We start from the raw sequence: 12,500 nt of genomic DNA on the forward strand, positions 1-12,500 counted from the left end.
CCCAAAAACCCCGCTTCCCACTGGGATCCCCCATAATTGAAGTAGTAGGTTTATGCTTAGATTTTTGTGTGTAAGAGTAACTCTTAGTTTCTTTTTTATTCATTTCCTCATGTTTCTATGCGATGTGCAACACCAATCTGGTCGTTTTTTGCCGTTTTTCGTCGTTAATACTTGAAAAACGGGTGCGGCCTTTTCCTGGACATTTACCTCTTTCTGGAAAAACTCGTTTTTTTAACTCCAATTACATATAGTAAATCTCTAAATCGGATGGTTTGCAGTCAAAATAAATGTTAAATCCGTTGGAACTACATTATTTCTGATGCAACAAATATATTTTTATTCCAGTTTTCCCATAATGGTTGAAACTGTAATTTTACCTGAATTTGAACTTAGAGTACACTATCCTAATACGGCACTTACTCATAAGAACTTTGCTGAACGTCCCCACCAAAGGAATAATGATGGCACTCCTTAGTCTAAAAGACAGCGGAGGATTCGTCATATCGGGGAAGGGCCAGCCATGCTTCAGTAAAAACTGCTTTTCACCGCCGTCTGTGGCTCCCTTCGGATGTATTTTAACCTCTTGCATGCTGTCCTCTATTTCGGAGGAAGAGAGGACGGAGGTGGACCCGCCAATCTGAGGACAAGTCGTAGATACCGTAATTCGATTCGAGCGAAATTTGTAAACAAACCTCGAACAAAATTCTACCTCACGGATTAGATCACTAAAGTAAGTAGCGTTTCTCGGTTTTCAACAACAAAATAAACAGGGAAGTGTTAAGTTCACGATGAATGACAAAATCGTTGTTGGAATATGATACTAAACCTCAGCTGGAGAACAATGACACTTTTTGATAAAGACTTCACGAATCTAAAAAGTAAATATTAAGATGCTCTTAAGATGAGGAAAATGTGAAGGTCGTAAAGTTTCTTGACTAATAGCTCAGTTAAGCAAAACCCCAGTAAACTGTATCGTGTGTAAATCTAAGGTACAACAGGCATAGAAGATAATTACTCAATTAACCGGTTCTAGGTACAGGTATATCAATTTCAGAAATGATACTAATCCCGCGCACACCAAGCCAAGAAGTTGTCTTAGGACAAATTAAGCGTACCACAATATGATTTACTTTCGCTACATAATATTGTTCTCGTTTTCATTCCTAAATGCTGATTTCAATGAAACTTAATCTTAAATAGTCTTCTGTAATTTTTCCAGTACTGCCTTTCCAATGAGAGGTGTGTATAAATATTTTAGAACAGTCTCACGCTAAGTTCAGTAGAATGCTGCATCGATCCAGTAGGCAGGATTGCTAAGAAATTAATGCCTTAAACTTTGAACCGTAAAGTTGTCTATGAAAACTGTGATTTTGTCCACTCAAAGAATTGGAGTAGCAAGATAAGGCTGTAGCTTATACAATATCCATATCAACTAAGGATAATTATTACTATGCATCTCCCAGTAACTGATTAAACTGACCTCATTCGTACTTAAAGGTATATCTTCTTGCTTAAGCGGTATATACTCCATCCCAAAACAATAGCGTAGACAAATGTCGCAAGACGAAAGATATCACACGCCACAAAGAACACTCTGAACTCAGTTACGGTCGATGCTTCAGGAAGCCAGCTGATAAGTAAGCAGCGTGAGGTGTTTTATCAGACACGAAGGCAATACCATTGCATTGGTAGGTCCACAACAGAGATGCTGGTAGGCTATGGCACGGATGAAATCACAATGCCTATCTTTAAAATTAAGACTGTAATAAATCTATACGTATAATTAAGCATATTAAGTCATGTTTGCTTAAGCCTAGTAGATAAGCGATAACTCACATGGGTACTGAAATATTGCGCACATTCGATATAGGTCACTAACCGCAAACGATTACGTAACAAGTCTTACGGTTATATATTCGATCTAAACCTGCGGTTTAGATCGAATCCGTTACAACTGAAAGGTCATGTAAAATATAAAACGTTGATTATGTTCATATTATGGAGTTGAGCAACCAACGTACCAGCATCATCGCGTTTCTAGTAACTAACACGGCCCTCCGTCATTTCCTTCGGTCTCTGGTGAAGGTTTGGGCGCACCCAAAGTCTACGCTTTCGTTTCTACTTTGGCACAAAAGTACGGTAACCAAAGCTACCCAGGAATTAAGTTCTCTTTCCTTAATGACACGCTGCAGACCGAATCAGGCGGTATGGACAGAATGTTTGTGTCAAAGGGATACGAATCAATGTTGTAGACATGCCAATAGATTTGTTTCCGACAATGGTTGAAGGTTCATACATATCTCCAACATTGTCACTTAAAAGTTTCAAGCCTGTCTCATATATGTTTGCAACAGTGTCTCTGACTTCTCACAGAGCATTAGTTTTAAGATTTGTCACTATTAAGGTGCAAAACATTTCGTAGACGAAAACGGAAGATGGGAAGAAAATAATAATAACACACTTATGCTCTTTATTAATCAGTAATCGATATGTTTTTCCCCTGTCTGCATTCAAAGAATTACAATTTACCTCCAACTTTCTCCAAACTTATGAAGTCAATATCCGGCAAAGAGCGTTCCCCCATTTCATAACCCCAGACCTACTTTCAAGCACCAACTTCATGTCGCCATGGCGCCGTGATTTGGAAAAGCCGGTCGGGAAGTGACTGGCCCTTAATGTAAGCTTCAAACAGTCACAGAATCACATGCACCCTTAATAATATTCTATATGTCAATAATTGGTCTGGCTTGAGTATTACTGGAAGCGGAAATTTCTCAAATACTTCCCATTGGGACTGATACAAAAAATCTGACACGTGATCCACCACACTGCGGTATTCCATTTGCCTTTTTTTTTTAAATTGATTTTCATACACGCTTTGCGCTCACTTCCTGAAACATTCAAAGTTTCATTAACTTCTTCCACTTTTGCAACATTAAGGTTGGTCTTCCTCTATGGTCAATACTCAAAAAATATTAAAAACCATCATGATGACATCGACTTGCTCTCTTCAAACAAACGTTTTCATTTACATGTTTTATTTAAACTCCGTTTTCTCATTAACCTTTTTAATTTTTTTTTATATTCCTTAAAATTTGCTCACTTCTCATCAATTCTTTCAAAATTTTTCATACATACTCGCCTTATAATCTAATCTCCTTTCCTTTTTGGTCTCGTCTTGATTGCAATTATAACCACAATCTGAAACTTTCCTCCCAAACTAAACTACCTTCTAATTCAATTTCACCCAAAATAGAAAATTATTCTACCAACCCCTTCTCTCACTATAACATTCAACAGTTTACTCATTCTTCTACGCTGTACTTATACAAAATCTATGAAACTTGTTCATTCTTATTATTTGTTGTCAAATTATACTTATGAATATATTTTTTTTTATAAACCAGATTTTCCTCAGTAGTCAAGTTAGTTTCTGTGTATATTTTCTATAAGACACTCCCCATTCTCATTCGCCATCTCCCTCTGTCCCCAAATTTTGCATATGAATCACCAAGCACAATCACCCTTCTCATCACCCAAAGCCAAACGGGCGCCGGTTCAGGCTCTCACAAAAACCTTAATTCACATTGTCTTTCATTCTCGTATTTTATATAGTTACATTGTTTTTTTTTGTGGGAGGGGGGTGGTCAGATTTAATTTTGCTTGCATAACCATTGGCTGAAACAAACTTTCCTACCTTATTTCAATGAGTATTTGGGAAAAAAGAGAGAGAAAAAGTCTAATATAACGGAAACCCTGTTATCACTAACATGGAGTATATGGTGATAAACAAGTTGCCTTGGTAATCAATCCGTAATCTTTTATCGTCAAGAGCAATGAATTATCTTTGATAACAGTGAATTATTGACAGCATGAGCATTCTTGCCTTATGGCTATCACTCAAGATAAAGTTTCTTTATGGTAATTTTAATGCTATGCTTAATCTAATTAGTTATCTAGATTTAACCCTCCCCACGATGCATTTCTCTTAGATATTATTGAAAATACTAAAATAATGTCTGCGCTTATGGAACAGACAGTCTCTTTTTCTATCTCTAATAGCTTGAAAGGCGAACGCATTGGGACTTGCACTACTTGCCTGCAAGACAAGTTCACTACTACTTGTACTATACTACGAGGAGAGAGAGAGAGAGAGAGAGAGAGAGAGAGAGAGAGAGAGAGAGAGAGAGAATTCACACTGAACAAACAATAACCTCAACTGTGATAATAACTTTGAAAGCATATGACAATAATCACCAACACATTATATAACCTTTCAACAAGGCTAACCCCGCTTTCTTTTATATTCCGATGTTTAAAAGGTTAGTAATTCGTCTTCTATTCGCAAATTAAGAAGAATTTAACGACTACAGTTAACTGAAAACAGACCATATTTCAAAAAGCCTGAAAAAGATATCACCGACAAACCTCCACTGGAGTCACAGACTTCACAAAGCCAACAAAGGAGTCAGTTGTTAAAGAATTGATATAAAACTATATCACAAGTATAAGATAACTACAGATTTGAATGATGGGTTGGTTTACAACTTCAGATTAAGCTGACTTTTTGCTACCGGGGATTTTGCCCAAGTGGTCAAATGTGAAAGGGTTTAAGAGAGGCCCTGGTGTTGACCTCTTGACACGATACAACCAACTGAGATCAGACTTTTAGAGAACTACGCAAATAGTCCCAAATCCTTCAAAACCAATGGTGAGATCTAATGAAAGTTAATACAGAAACGGCTACCTTTCAATTCATTTGAAGATTTTGCATAAGCTAAGTCTTCCAATTACTTTTAGGACCTAAAACTTGAAATTTTTCGGAAAAGTAATGAAAGCTTTTTCGGAAGCAAGTCTAAAGGGTTAGATATAGCTGATCCTTCTTACCCTATATTTTTCAAGGAAGAACTTTACTTACATAAAAAGTTCACTGAAGATGTAAAGTTTTCACGAACTTTTTAAAGTTCTGCGAACAATAAGTTCTGTAAAAAGCTGAAACGACTCCAAGACTATACTGCTTACTTCCAGTTAAATTAAGAATTATGCAAAGACTTTGAAAAGAATAGAAACCGTTTGATGTGGAAAGTCGTATATGGAAGCCTGATACACCAAACAAACAATTTCAGCATATATGCTGATAATTCAAAACTGGTACCCTAAAGCCTTCAAAGTATAAAGACTTTAAAATTGAAAAGACGATACTAAACCAACTCCTATAACGTAGTCATTTTCAAAAATTACTGATACAGTATAAACACTATCAGCTCACTGCTGTTCGGAAGTTTGTATTCCCGCATTTCTGTTACAATGGTGACCAGCCTCCTAAGCTGCCGCGGGCTCTACATTACCATCTTCATTTCCAAAAACAAATCGTTGGTCTTTCATTTTAGTTTTCTCTTTTTATATTAGAAAGTTTATGATAGTCTTCTTGAGATCATATTCCTGAACATGACCGAACTTCGGAAAAGGAAAATTTTGTCACAACTTCATAAACAACTTAAAAAGATGGTTAATTTTTTTTTTTTATATTTACATGTCACATCGTATAATGAACGACCTATCAAGTAAGTTTTTTTTTACGTTAATTTACTGACAAATCCTTCCATTGTTCGACTGAGTTTGAATTGGATTAGAAATGGTCTTATCAAATAGAGAGATTAAAACGTTGAAGAAAAAGCAAGCACTACACTTTTAGAAATTCCAGGCCCTCTAACTCGCAAAAACTTGAAGTAAAAAAAAAAAAATTACAGATCGAATTTTCGAAAGTTTATCTCTGAAGAGCGAGACTTGCAAGTCATTCAGCACTCATAGCAATCGTCTCTGAAAACTGACAACCTTGATTTTAATTTCCTGAAACATAAAGGGTAAGACAGCTGATCCCCCTACTTACCCTATCTAATCATTGAACGACCTTCGATCAAAATATTCCACGAGTTATATGGTGGCAACGGAAAGGAATGAGTCACAGCAGTTTTCGCTCTTTATAGTATACAATTGTTACTAGTAAATAATAATAATCATCATCATCATCATCATCATCATTATTATCATCATCATCTGTATTTCACAAACTTCCTCTGTTCAAGAAAAACTTGACAGCGTTGGAACGTGAAAACAAACTTCAGTACTTACAATACGTATAAAAAGACGAAAGATAGGAGGCACAGACATAAAAAATGTCAAGACTGAAACATCCAAACAACATTGCTGGTGTTAACAAAAGACCATCGCTAAAGAATTGCAAATTCTAACGCAAAAGAGAAGTATCCCTTTTTCTTGATATTCTATTGGATGGAAAAGTCATCCTTATACTCTCAAGCATATTTGTGTTGTTAGCAAATATTCTCACTGAAAGCCTACTCTTCCTTGTTCTTCTTTAGGGGGAAGGAAAGGTCTCCACAGGACACAACAGATATTCCTGGTATGACTAATGTTCAAGACTACCAAATTAGCCTACTGCAGTATGTATAGTTATTACAAACGCAGATATGTACTTTTTTTATATAAAAACTCTCAACTATGAGGTGATGGCTTTGAATATAAACTAGACACCATTTACAACTACATTCATCCTCGAAGTACTGAATTAAGGATTAATATCCATTCAAACCTCGAGATCGCCTACTCCAAAATATACAAATCGTCAAGGATAATAACAGGGGGATTTGAAGGTAGGTATATTATCATAACTTTTCCAAACCAAGATATGACATTTAATATAGACAGATATTTTGTATAGTATTTCATGAACAAGTACACAACAAGCCTTTTGGGGATAAAGGATATGCATCATTATTCAAAATGAGAATGACACAAGTTTTTTTTTATTAAGTAAGACCCGTAAAATATTAACTCGTAAATTCACCATAAAAATATTCGATAAAAGACAACTCAACTTTGACATATTTCTCATAACATAAATTAAAACATCACTGTCTTTCGTTTACCTTCTGAAGCCTTAATAGTCCTCAGAAAGCTGTGTCTTGTGTTTCAAGAAAAAAAATTACAAATTGATTATTAAATATAAAGTATGTAGAAACATAAAATTATACACAGATATATATATATATATATTATATATATATATATATATATATATATATATATATATATATATATATATATAGTACGCCACAGGATCGTACCCATAAAGCATTTGGTTACGAGGAAGAGCATATTATGTACAATGTGAACACTAAGGAACCATATTTTCTAATCTATCATCTCCCAGGTGTCTTGGCCTTTCTGATCCTGGGCTGTTTTCGTCGGCGAGAGCTTGTGTTGTCCATCATGTGTTTTCTTCTATGCTTCCAAAATTCATCACTCTGAAAAAACCGGCAAATACTCGAGTAAGCACGAAAAGTAGGTATATAGCTATAGATGACTACGACAGCTAAATCGTTTACAGTAATCATATTCTTCAGAAAGTAAGAAAAGAAGAAGTAATTCAAAACTTCAGATAGGTGTATCTTCGTTTTAAGCAAGTAGAAAGGAAAAAGTTGACAATTATAAATCTTTATCAATCAATTAAAGAAGCAAAGTATTGGTAATTATATAGATTAATTGTGACGAATTCATTACAACTCATCTCCGTAAAAATAAAAACTTAATTATAAACAGAATATTGATAACTAGGTAAGTCTCATCAAACATCTGTCATGACAGACCTGGAAATCTTGACTCTCGACTCATGAGCATCAACGTGCAGTCAGTGGAATGTTCATATGCTGCGGCTTAAATAGAGGTAACATATGGCCGCGAGGGTCGACTACATGTCAATCATCAGCATTGTCAAAACCACCTTCAAGAGATAACTGTGCATGTAACCTGGCATCAATTATAGCACTCAAGACGCATGCAAGGCGCTTTCCAAACTGGCGCTCCAAAGTGATATGCATGCAGGCTGTCTTCAGTCTCTTCTTAAAAGATTACTACTTCTCCATCAACACTGATTTTTGTATATCTGGACAATAGAATCAAATTGATTAGTCCTTTCCTAATAGTACGCAGGCATAGCTCATGGTGCTAACAAATGACAAAACCATACGTCGTCCGTCTGCTAGAGTCCTCTAAACAGCATATAAAGAGAATGTATTGATCGCAGCAAATGTAACATCTGTTTCGGAGATTATCGTCGCAAACCATTAGGCAGGCTACACAACATACCGTGAATGTATGATCATTCCTGCTGGATGATGACTACTTAATCTTCATACTCTCTCTCTCTCTCTCTCTCTCTCTCTCTCTCTCTCTCTCTCTCTCTCTCTCTCTTATCAATACAAGTATAGCATTACAACGATATATTAACATATATCAGAGCTGAAAGAATGCAAGGCATGAACTCCCAACTAGATTACGGCAAATCTTCGGAGAGATAACAAAATAACTTTAACGGCTTCATTTATTTTCAGTAAAAAAGTTCAAGAAAACTCGTCAAACAGATATAGGGTCCCTATAATCAGTTTCAGATAACCTTTCAGGAGGCAACTATGAGAGAAAAAAGAGTAAAGGGCTAATCTAATATCGTTATGAAGTATCATAAGAAACAAACCACCGTTGATGCTGTGGATGTCTGCACTTATACAAAGTTCTGAAATTTTGATATTTCTTTTAGGTCACTGAATGAGAAAATAATAGTATTCCCAAGTTTACTGCAGTGCCTATAGAAATGAAATCTCAGTAGTTCCTACGGATAGAGTTTTAGGGCTCTCTACTGCCATTATTTGGTTTGGCCTAGAAAACTAACTCCTCGCATATGCAGATGAAGCTATTATATTTGAATGGGGGTGAATTTAAACCGTAATACATTACAAGTACGATTGTTAGTGGGTATCCGGTAGTTAATCACATAATCCACATTACTTCATTGAAACTGTTTCTTTAATACATGCAAATTATATAAAATTCTAGATGTCCTTTTTCACAGCAAATTCCTTTTGAGAAGCATATGCGGTCTATCTCTTCTTCAATCGCGGAGAAAATTAAAATCAACTGCTGGGAAAGTTTTTCGAGATTTTTGGAGGCTTATTCTATCCTGAGGATGTTTTGTTCTTTTACTCTACTATGTTTTGAATATTATTGGACAAAATCTTTCTTATTTACCTGATCTTGGTATGAATCCTCTGCACCAAAGGTCATCACCTCGTCGAGTAGCTTGATAAAAATTTTTCATAATTCTGAGTATCCTTTGCATTGCATTCTCCTTATAATAAATAATTCATCAAGAAGTACAAAATATTCTATCAATTCTAACAGTTTTGCCCTTTCCTTTATATTACGTTCAATGCCACACAGTTTTCTATAAGTTTTGTTCCAGCTGTGACAAAATTATGGAAATATCTCTATATTCATGTGCCTACTGGAATCGCTGGAACCTCAGAAGTTCAAACTGGATGCAAATGTTTTCCTGTTAAGCAGAGTCGCGTGAGTTTCACTTCATAATCAAGGCTGAATCTTGTTTGTTATTCCAATACGTTGTCTGTTTTGCCTTTTGTGTTTTTTTTTTTCATATCAGGTTGTATTCCCTGTTGGAATAAATGCTTTTCCAATTAAGTTTGCCGTTTGGATGATAATAATAATTATAAGTACAAATTATATATATATATATATATATATATATATATATATATATATATATATATATATATATATACACTTGTGGATACAGACATACATACATTTATATACATAAATATGCAAACACATAGCATGAAACATTTACTAGCAGGAAAAGTGTCATTTTCTATAACGACTCAAACTGAAAACCTACAATACAAGGCTGGTAATAACTGTTTAGGAAAATGGCCAAAACATAAATAATCATCATTAATCAAAACCATACGTCATGAGAGTTCCATCTTCCCAACAGGTAGGGCGAAGGTAAAAGTGGGGTGATTCGACTACCGTGCAGAAGTTGTTCAACACCACGAGTATTGCTTCTGAACAAAATCAAAATTCACTCGAGTACATTGGAAAGAAAACAATCTAGTTGCCATGTTTACGATAGTAACTAGAGCATGAAAATGTCAAATAAACAGACACCTAAATAAATATGAAAAAAACCAGATGCAAGTCAAACTGTGAAATAATAAGGTGAGAGATAATAACGCGAGATAGCATTTCCTGTGTACACTTTCAGGTAGAGAGAATACTGTATATCATGCTTAAGAACGATCCCGTTCGCTATAGCCTCCAGAGGGTATTAACTATTTTCCTAGTATGTGAAGCATAGATAGGACATGACGTTTCCATCACTGGTCATGATAGCTCCAACATTCTAGCATTTCTCATAATCCGTAAAGAAAACGGCGGTTATCACAAAAGTGCCGTCACCTATTTTTGTTATCAGAACCACTATATTCACATGAAAACGGACAGATCATTATCAGAAATGCATGATAACAACAAGAACCTATAAAAAATATCTCACGAAATCATCGTGTCCTCCACAAAAAACAAATGTTATCTATAATACTATTTTCACTTACCATCTGAGTTTAGAAAGTAATCCACTCTTACATGTAGGAGACAAGAACTTAGCATGAGGCCAGATAAAATTAGGTCAAATTTTAATTATGCTAAACTAATTTATTTGGCAGTAAATTTTAATTTCACTTAATTATAATAACAATTAAAAAATTCCTCTCCTCTCTGTATGTATGTATTGATATATGTATTATGAATATACATATACACATACATATAATAAAGGTAGACAGATAGATAGATATAGTTAGAAGCCTTTTCCCTTAAGAAACGTTGACTCCAGAATGTGCCATCCTTCCGGTTGTCAGCAATTGTTCCATAGCCCAGTTACTCTTAACTGAATCTGTCAAGTATCTAATTTATTGTTCAGATCAACGAGGATTTAATGGACCTTGACTGAAGGGCTGTACCTCGCCTGAGAATCGAACCTTGGCTGGTGATGCGAGTATTATAACCATTAACCTATGATATATATATATATATATATATATATTATATATATATATATATATATATATATATATATATATATATATATATATAAGTCATATCACATTTCCGTGATTCATATACATATATCGAGCTACAATGTCCTTTAATATCTAATTCGCTCTACCTCGGAATTAATATATTTTCATATATGCTTAACCGAAGGGGAATTTTTTTCTCGATAATAGACTTGCCTGGACCCGGGCGCGAACCCATGGAGCCTTTCAAATCCAGGAACGTAAGTGAAGCTTTTACCTACTACACCACCGCAAGGCCTCTTGCGGTGGTGTAGTAGGTAAAAGCTTCACTGACGTTCCTGGATTTGAAAGGCTCCATGGGTTCGCGCCCGGGTCCAGGCAAGTCTATTATCAAGAAAAAAAATTCCCCTTCGGTTAAGCATATATGAAAATATATTAATTCCGAGGTAGAGCGAATTAGATATTAAAGGACATTGTAGCTCGATATATACGTAATATATATATAAATATATACATATATAAATATAATATATATATATAGATATATATATAATATATATATATAATATTATAATATATATATATAAATGTGTGTGTGTGTGTGAGAGAGAGAGAGAGACAGAGAGAGAGAGAGAGAGAGTTTGTGTGTTTGTGTGCGTATCTGCACATGCGTATTAATTTACGTGCTTGCACATTCACCAAAACTTCAGCCATTTCCAGTACTCATGTTATCCGTGCTTATCAACCACACACGGACATGTCTATTGTGAGTACAGCTATTCTGAACGGAATAACCTACAAAATTACTTATCTATGTAACTGAGCAATCAGATGCGCTACCAGTATCAATGAAACTAATTTAGGATATAAAAAGACAGGGCCCAGACGTGCTGAAAGGTAACGATTGGTTTTGATTTTGCTTTTAAGGAAAAGGGACAACCAACCCACCTTCGGGAAAATTTCATCTCCATTTAATATGATAAGTTAATCTGACTGAATCAAGATAAGGCATTCATCCTCCAGGTTTTTACCGTCTATTAAATAATAAGGACTTACTGGTTTTCATCGATACACTATCAACAAAATACCTCACTTAAAATGATAAGTGATAACAACAACAACAACAACAAGAGCAGCGCATCAACAAGCAATACAACCATCCGTCTACTGCGAACAGTACAAGGAAGTAAAAATAACCAAAGTTAACTGCAAATTTTGTTTGCATATTTACGGATAAACAGTACTCAATTTATTTACATTAATCTGGAAATGGATTTCTCCAATTTTCCGCCTTCCCCTACAAATTTAGTAATAAGAATTAAAAGCAGAAAATGTATGCAAGCTTACATACACGCACACACGAACGAAGAATTCTGGACGCACACCAACTGGGCCAGTAATGTCACTGTTTTTCACCAAAGCGAAGCAGAACCACGTAGCAAGAACATTTACGCACGGAATATCGATAAAGGCAACGGTGCTATGATCTACATTGGGAGACTTTTAGTAATGATTCGTAAAGTCACACGTTTTAAACTTGTCACGTTA

At 35.2% G+C, this 12,500-nt stretch overlaps 2 protein-coding genes across 2 annotated transcripts in view; both read right to left on the minus strand.

The window, feature by feature from the left end:
• Window positions 1-1,614, minus strand: part of LOC135222910 (tafazzin-like) — a 41,992-nt gene extending 40,378 nt beyond the window's left edge. The window contains exons 1-2 of the mRNA XM_064261304.1: window positions 1,481-1,614; window positions 421-637 (exon numbers count right to left, since the gene is read on the minus strand). Coding sequence (XP_064117374.1) covers window positions 421-637; window positions 1,481-1,531 — 268 coding nt within the window. The 5' untranslated portion in view covers window positions 1,532-1,614. The remainder of the gene's footprint in view (window positions 1-420; window positions 638-1,480) is intronic.
• Window positions 1,615-7,132: 5,518 nt separating this feature from the next.
• Window positions 7,133-12,500, minus strand: part of LOC135223305 (uncharacterized) — a 19,375-nt gene continuing 14,007 nt past the window's right edge. Inside the window, exon 3 of the mRNA XM_064261773.1 lies at window positions 7,133-7,325. Coding sequence (XP_064117843.1) covers window positions 7,221-7,325 — 105 coding nt within the window. The 3' untranslated portion in view covers window positions 7,133-7,220. The remainder of the gene's footprint in view (window positions 7,326-12,500) is intronic.

This window comes from Macrobrachium nipponense, chromosome 8, assembly GCF_015104395.2.
Source record: "Macrobrachium nipponense isolate FS-2020 chromosome 8, ASM1510439v2, whole genome shotgun sequence".
Classification (NCBI taxonomy): domain Eukaryota; kingdom Metazoa; phylum Arthropoda; class Malacostraca; order Decapoda; family Palaemonidae; genus Macrobrachium; species Macrobrachium nipponense.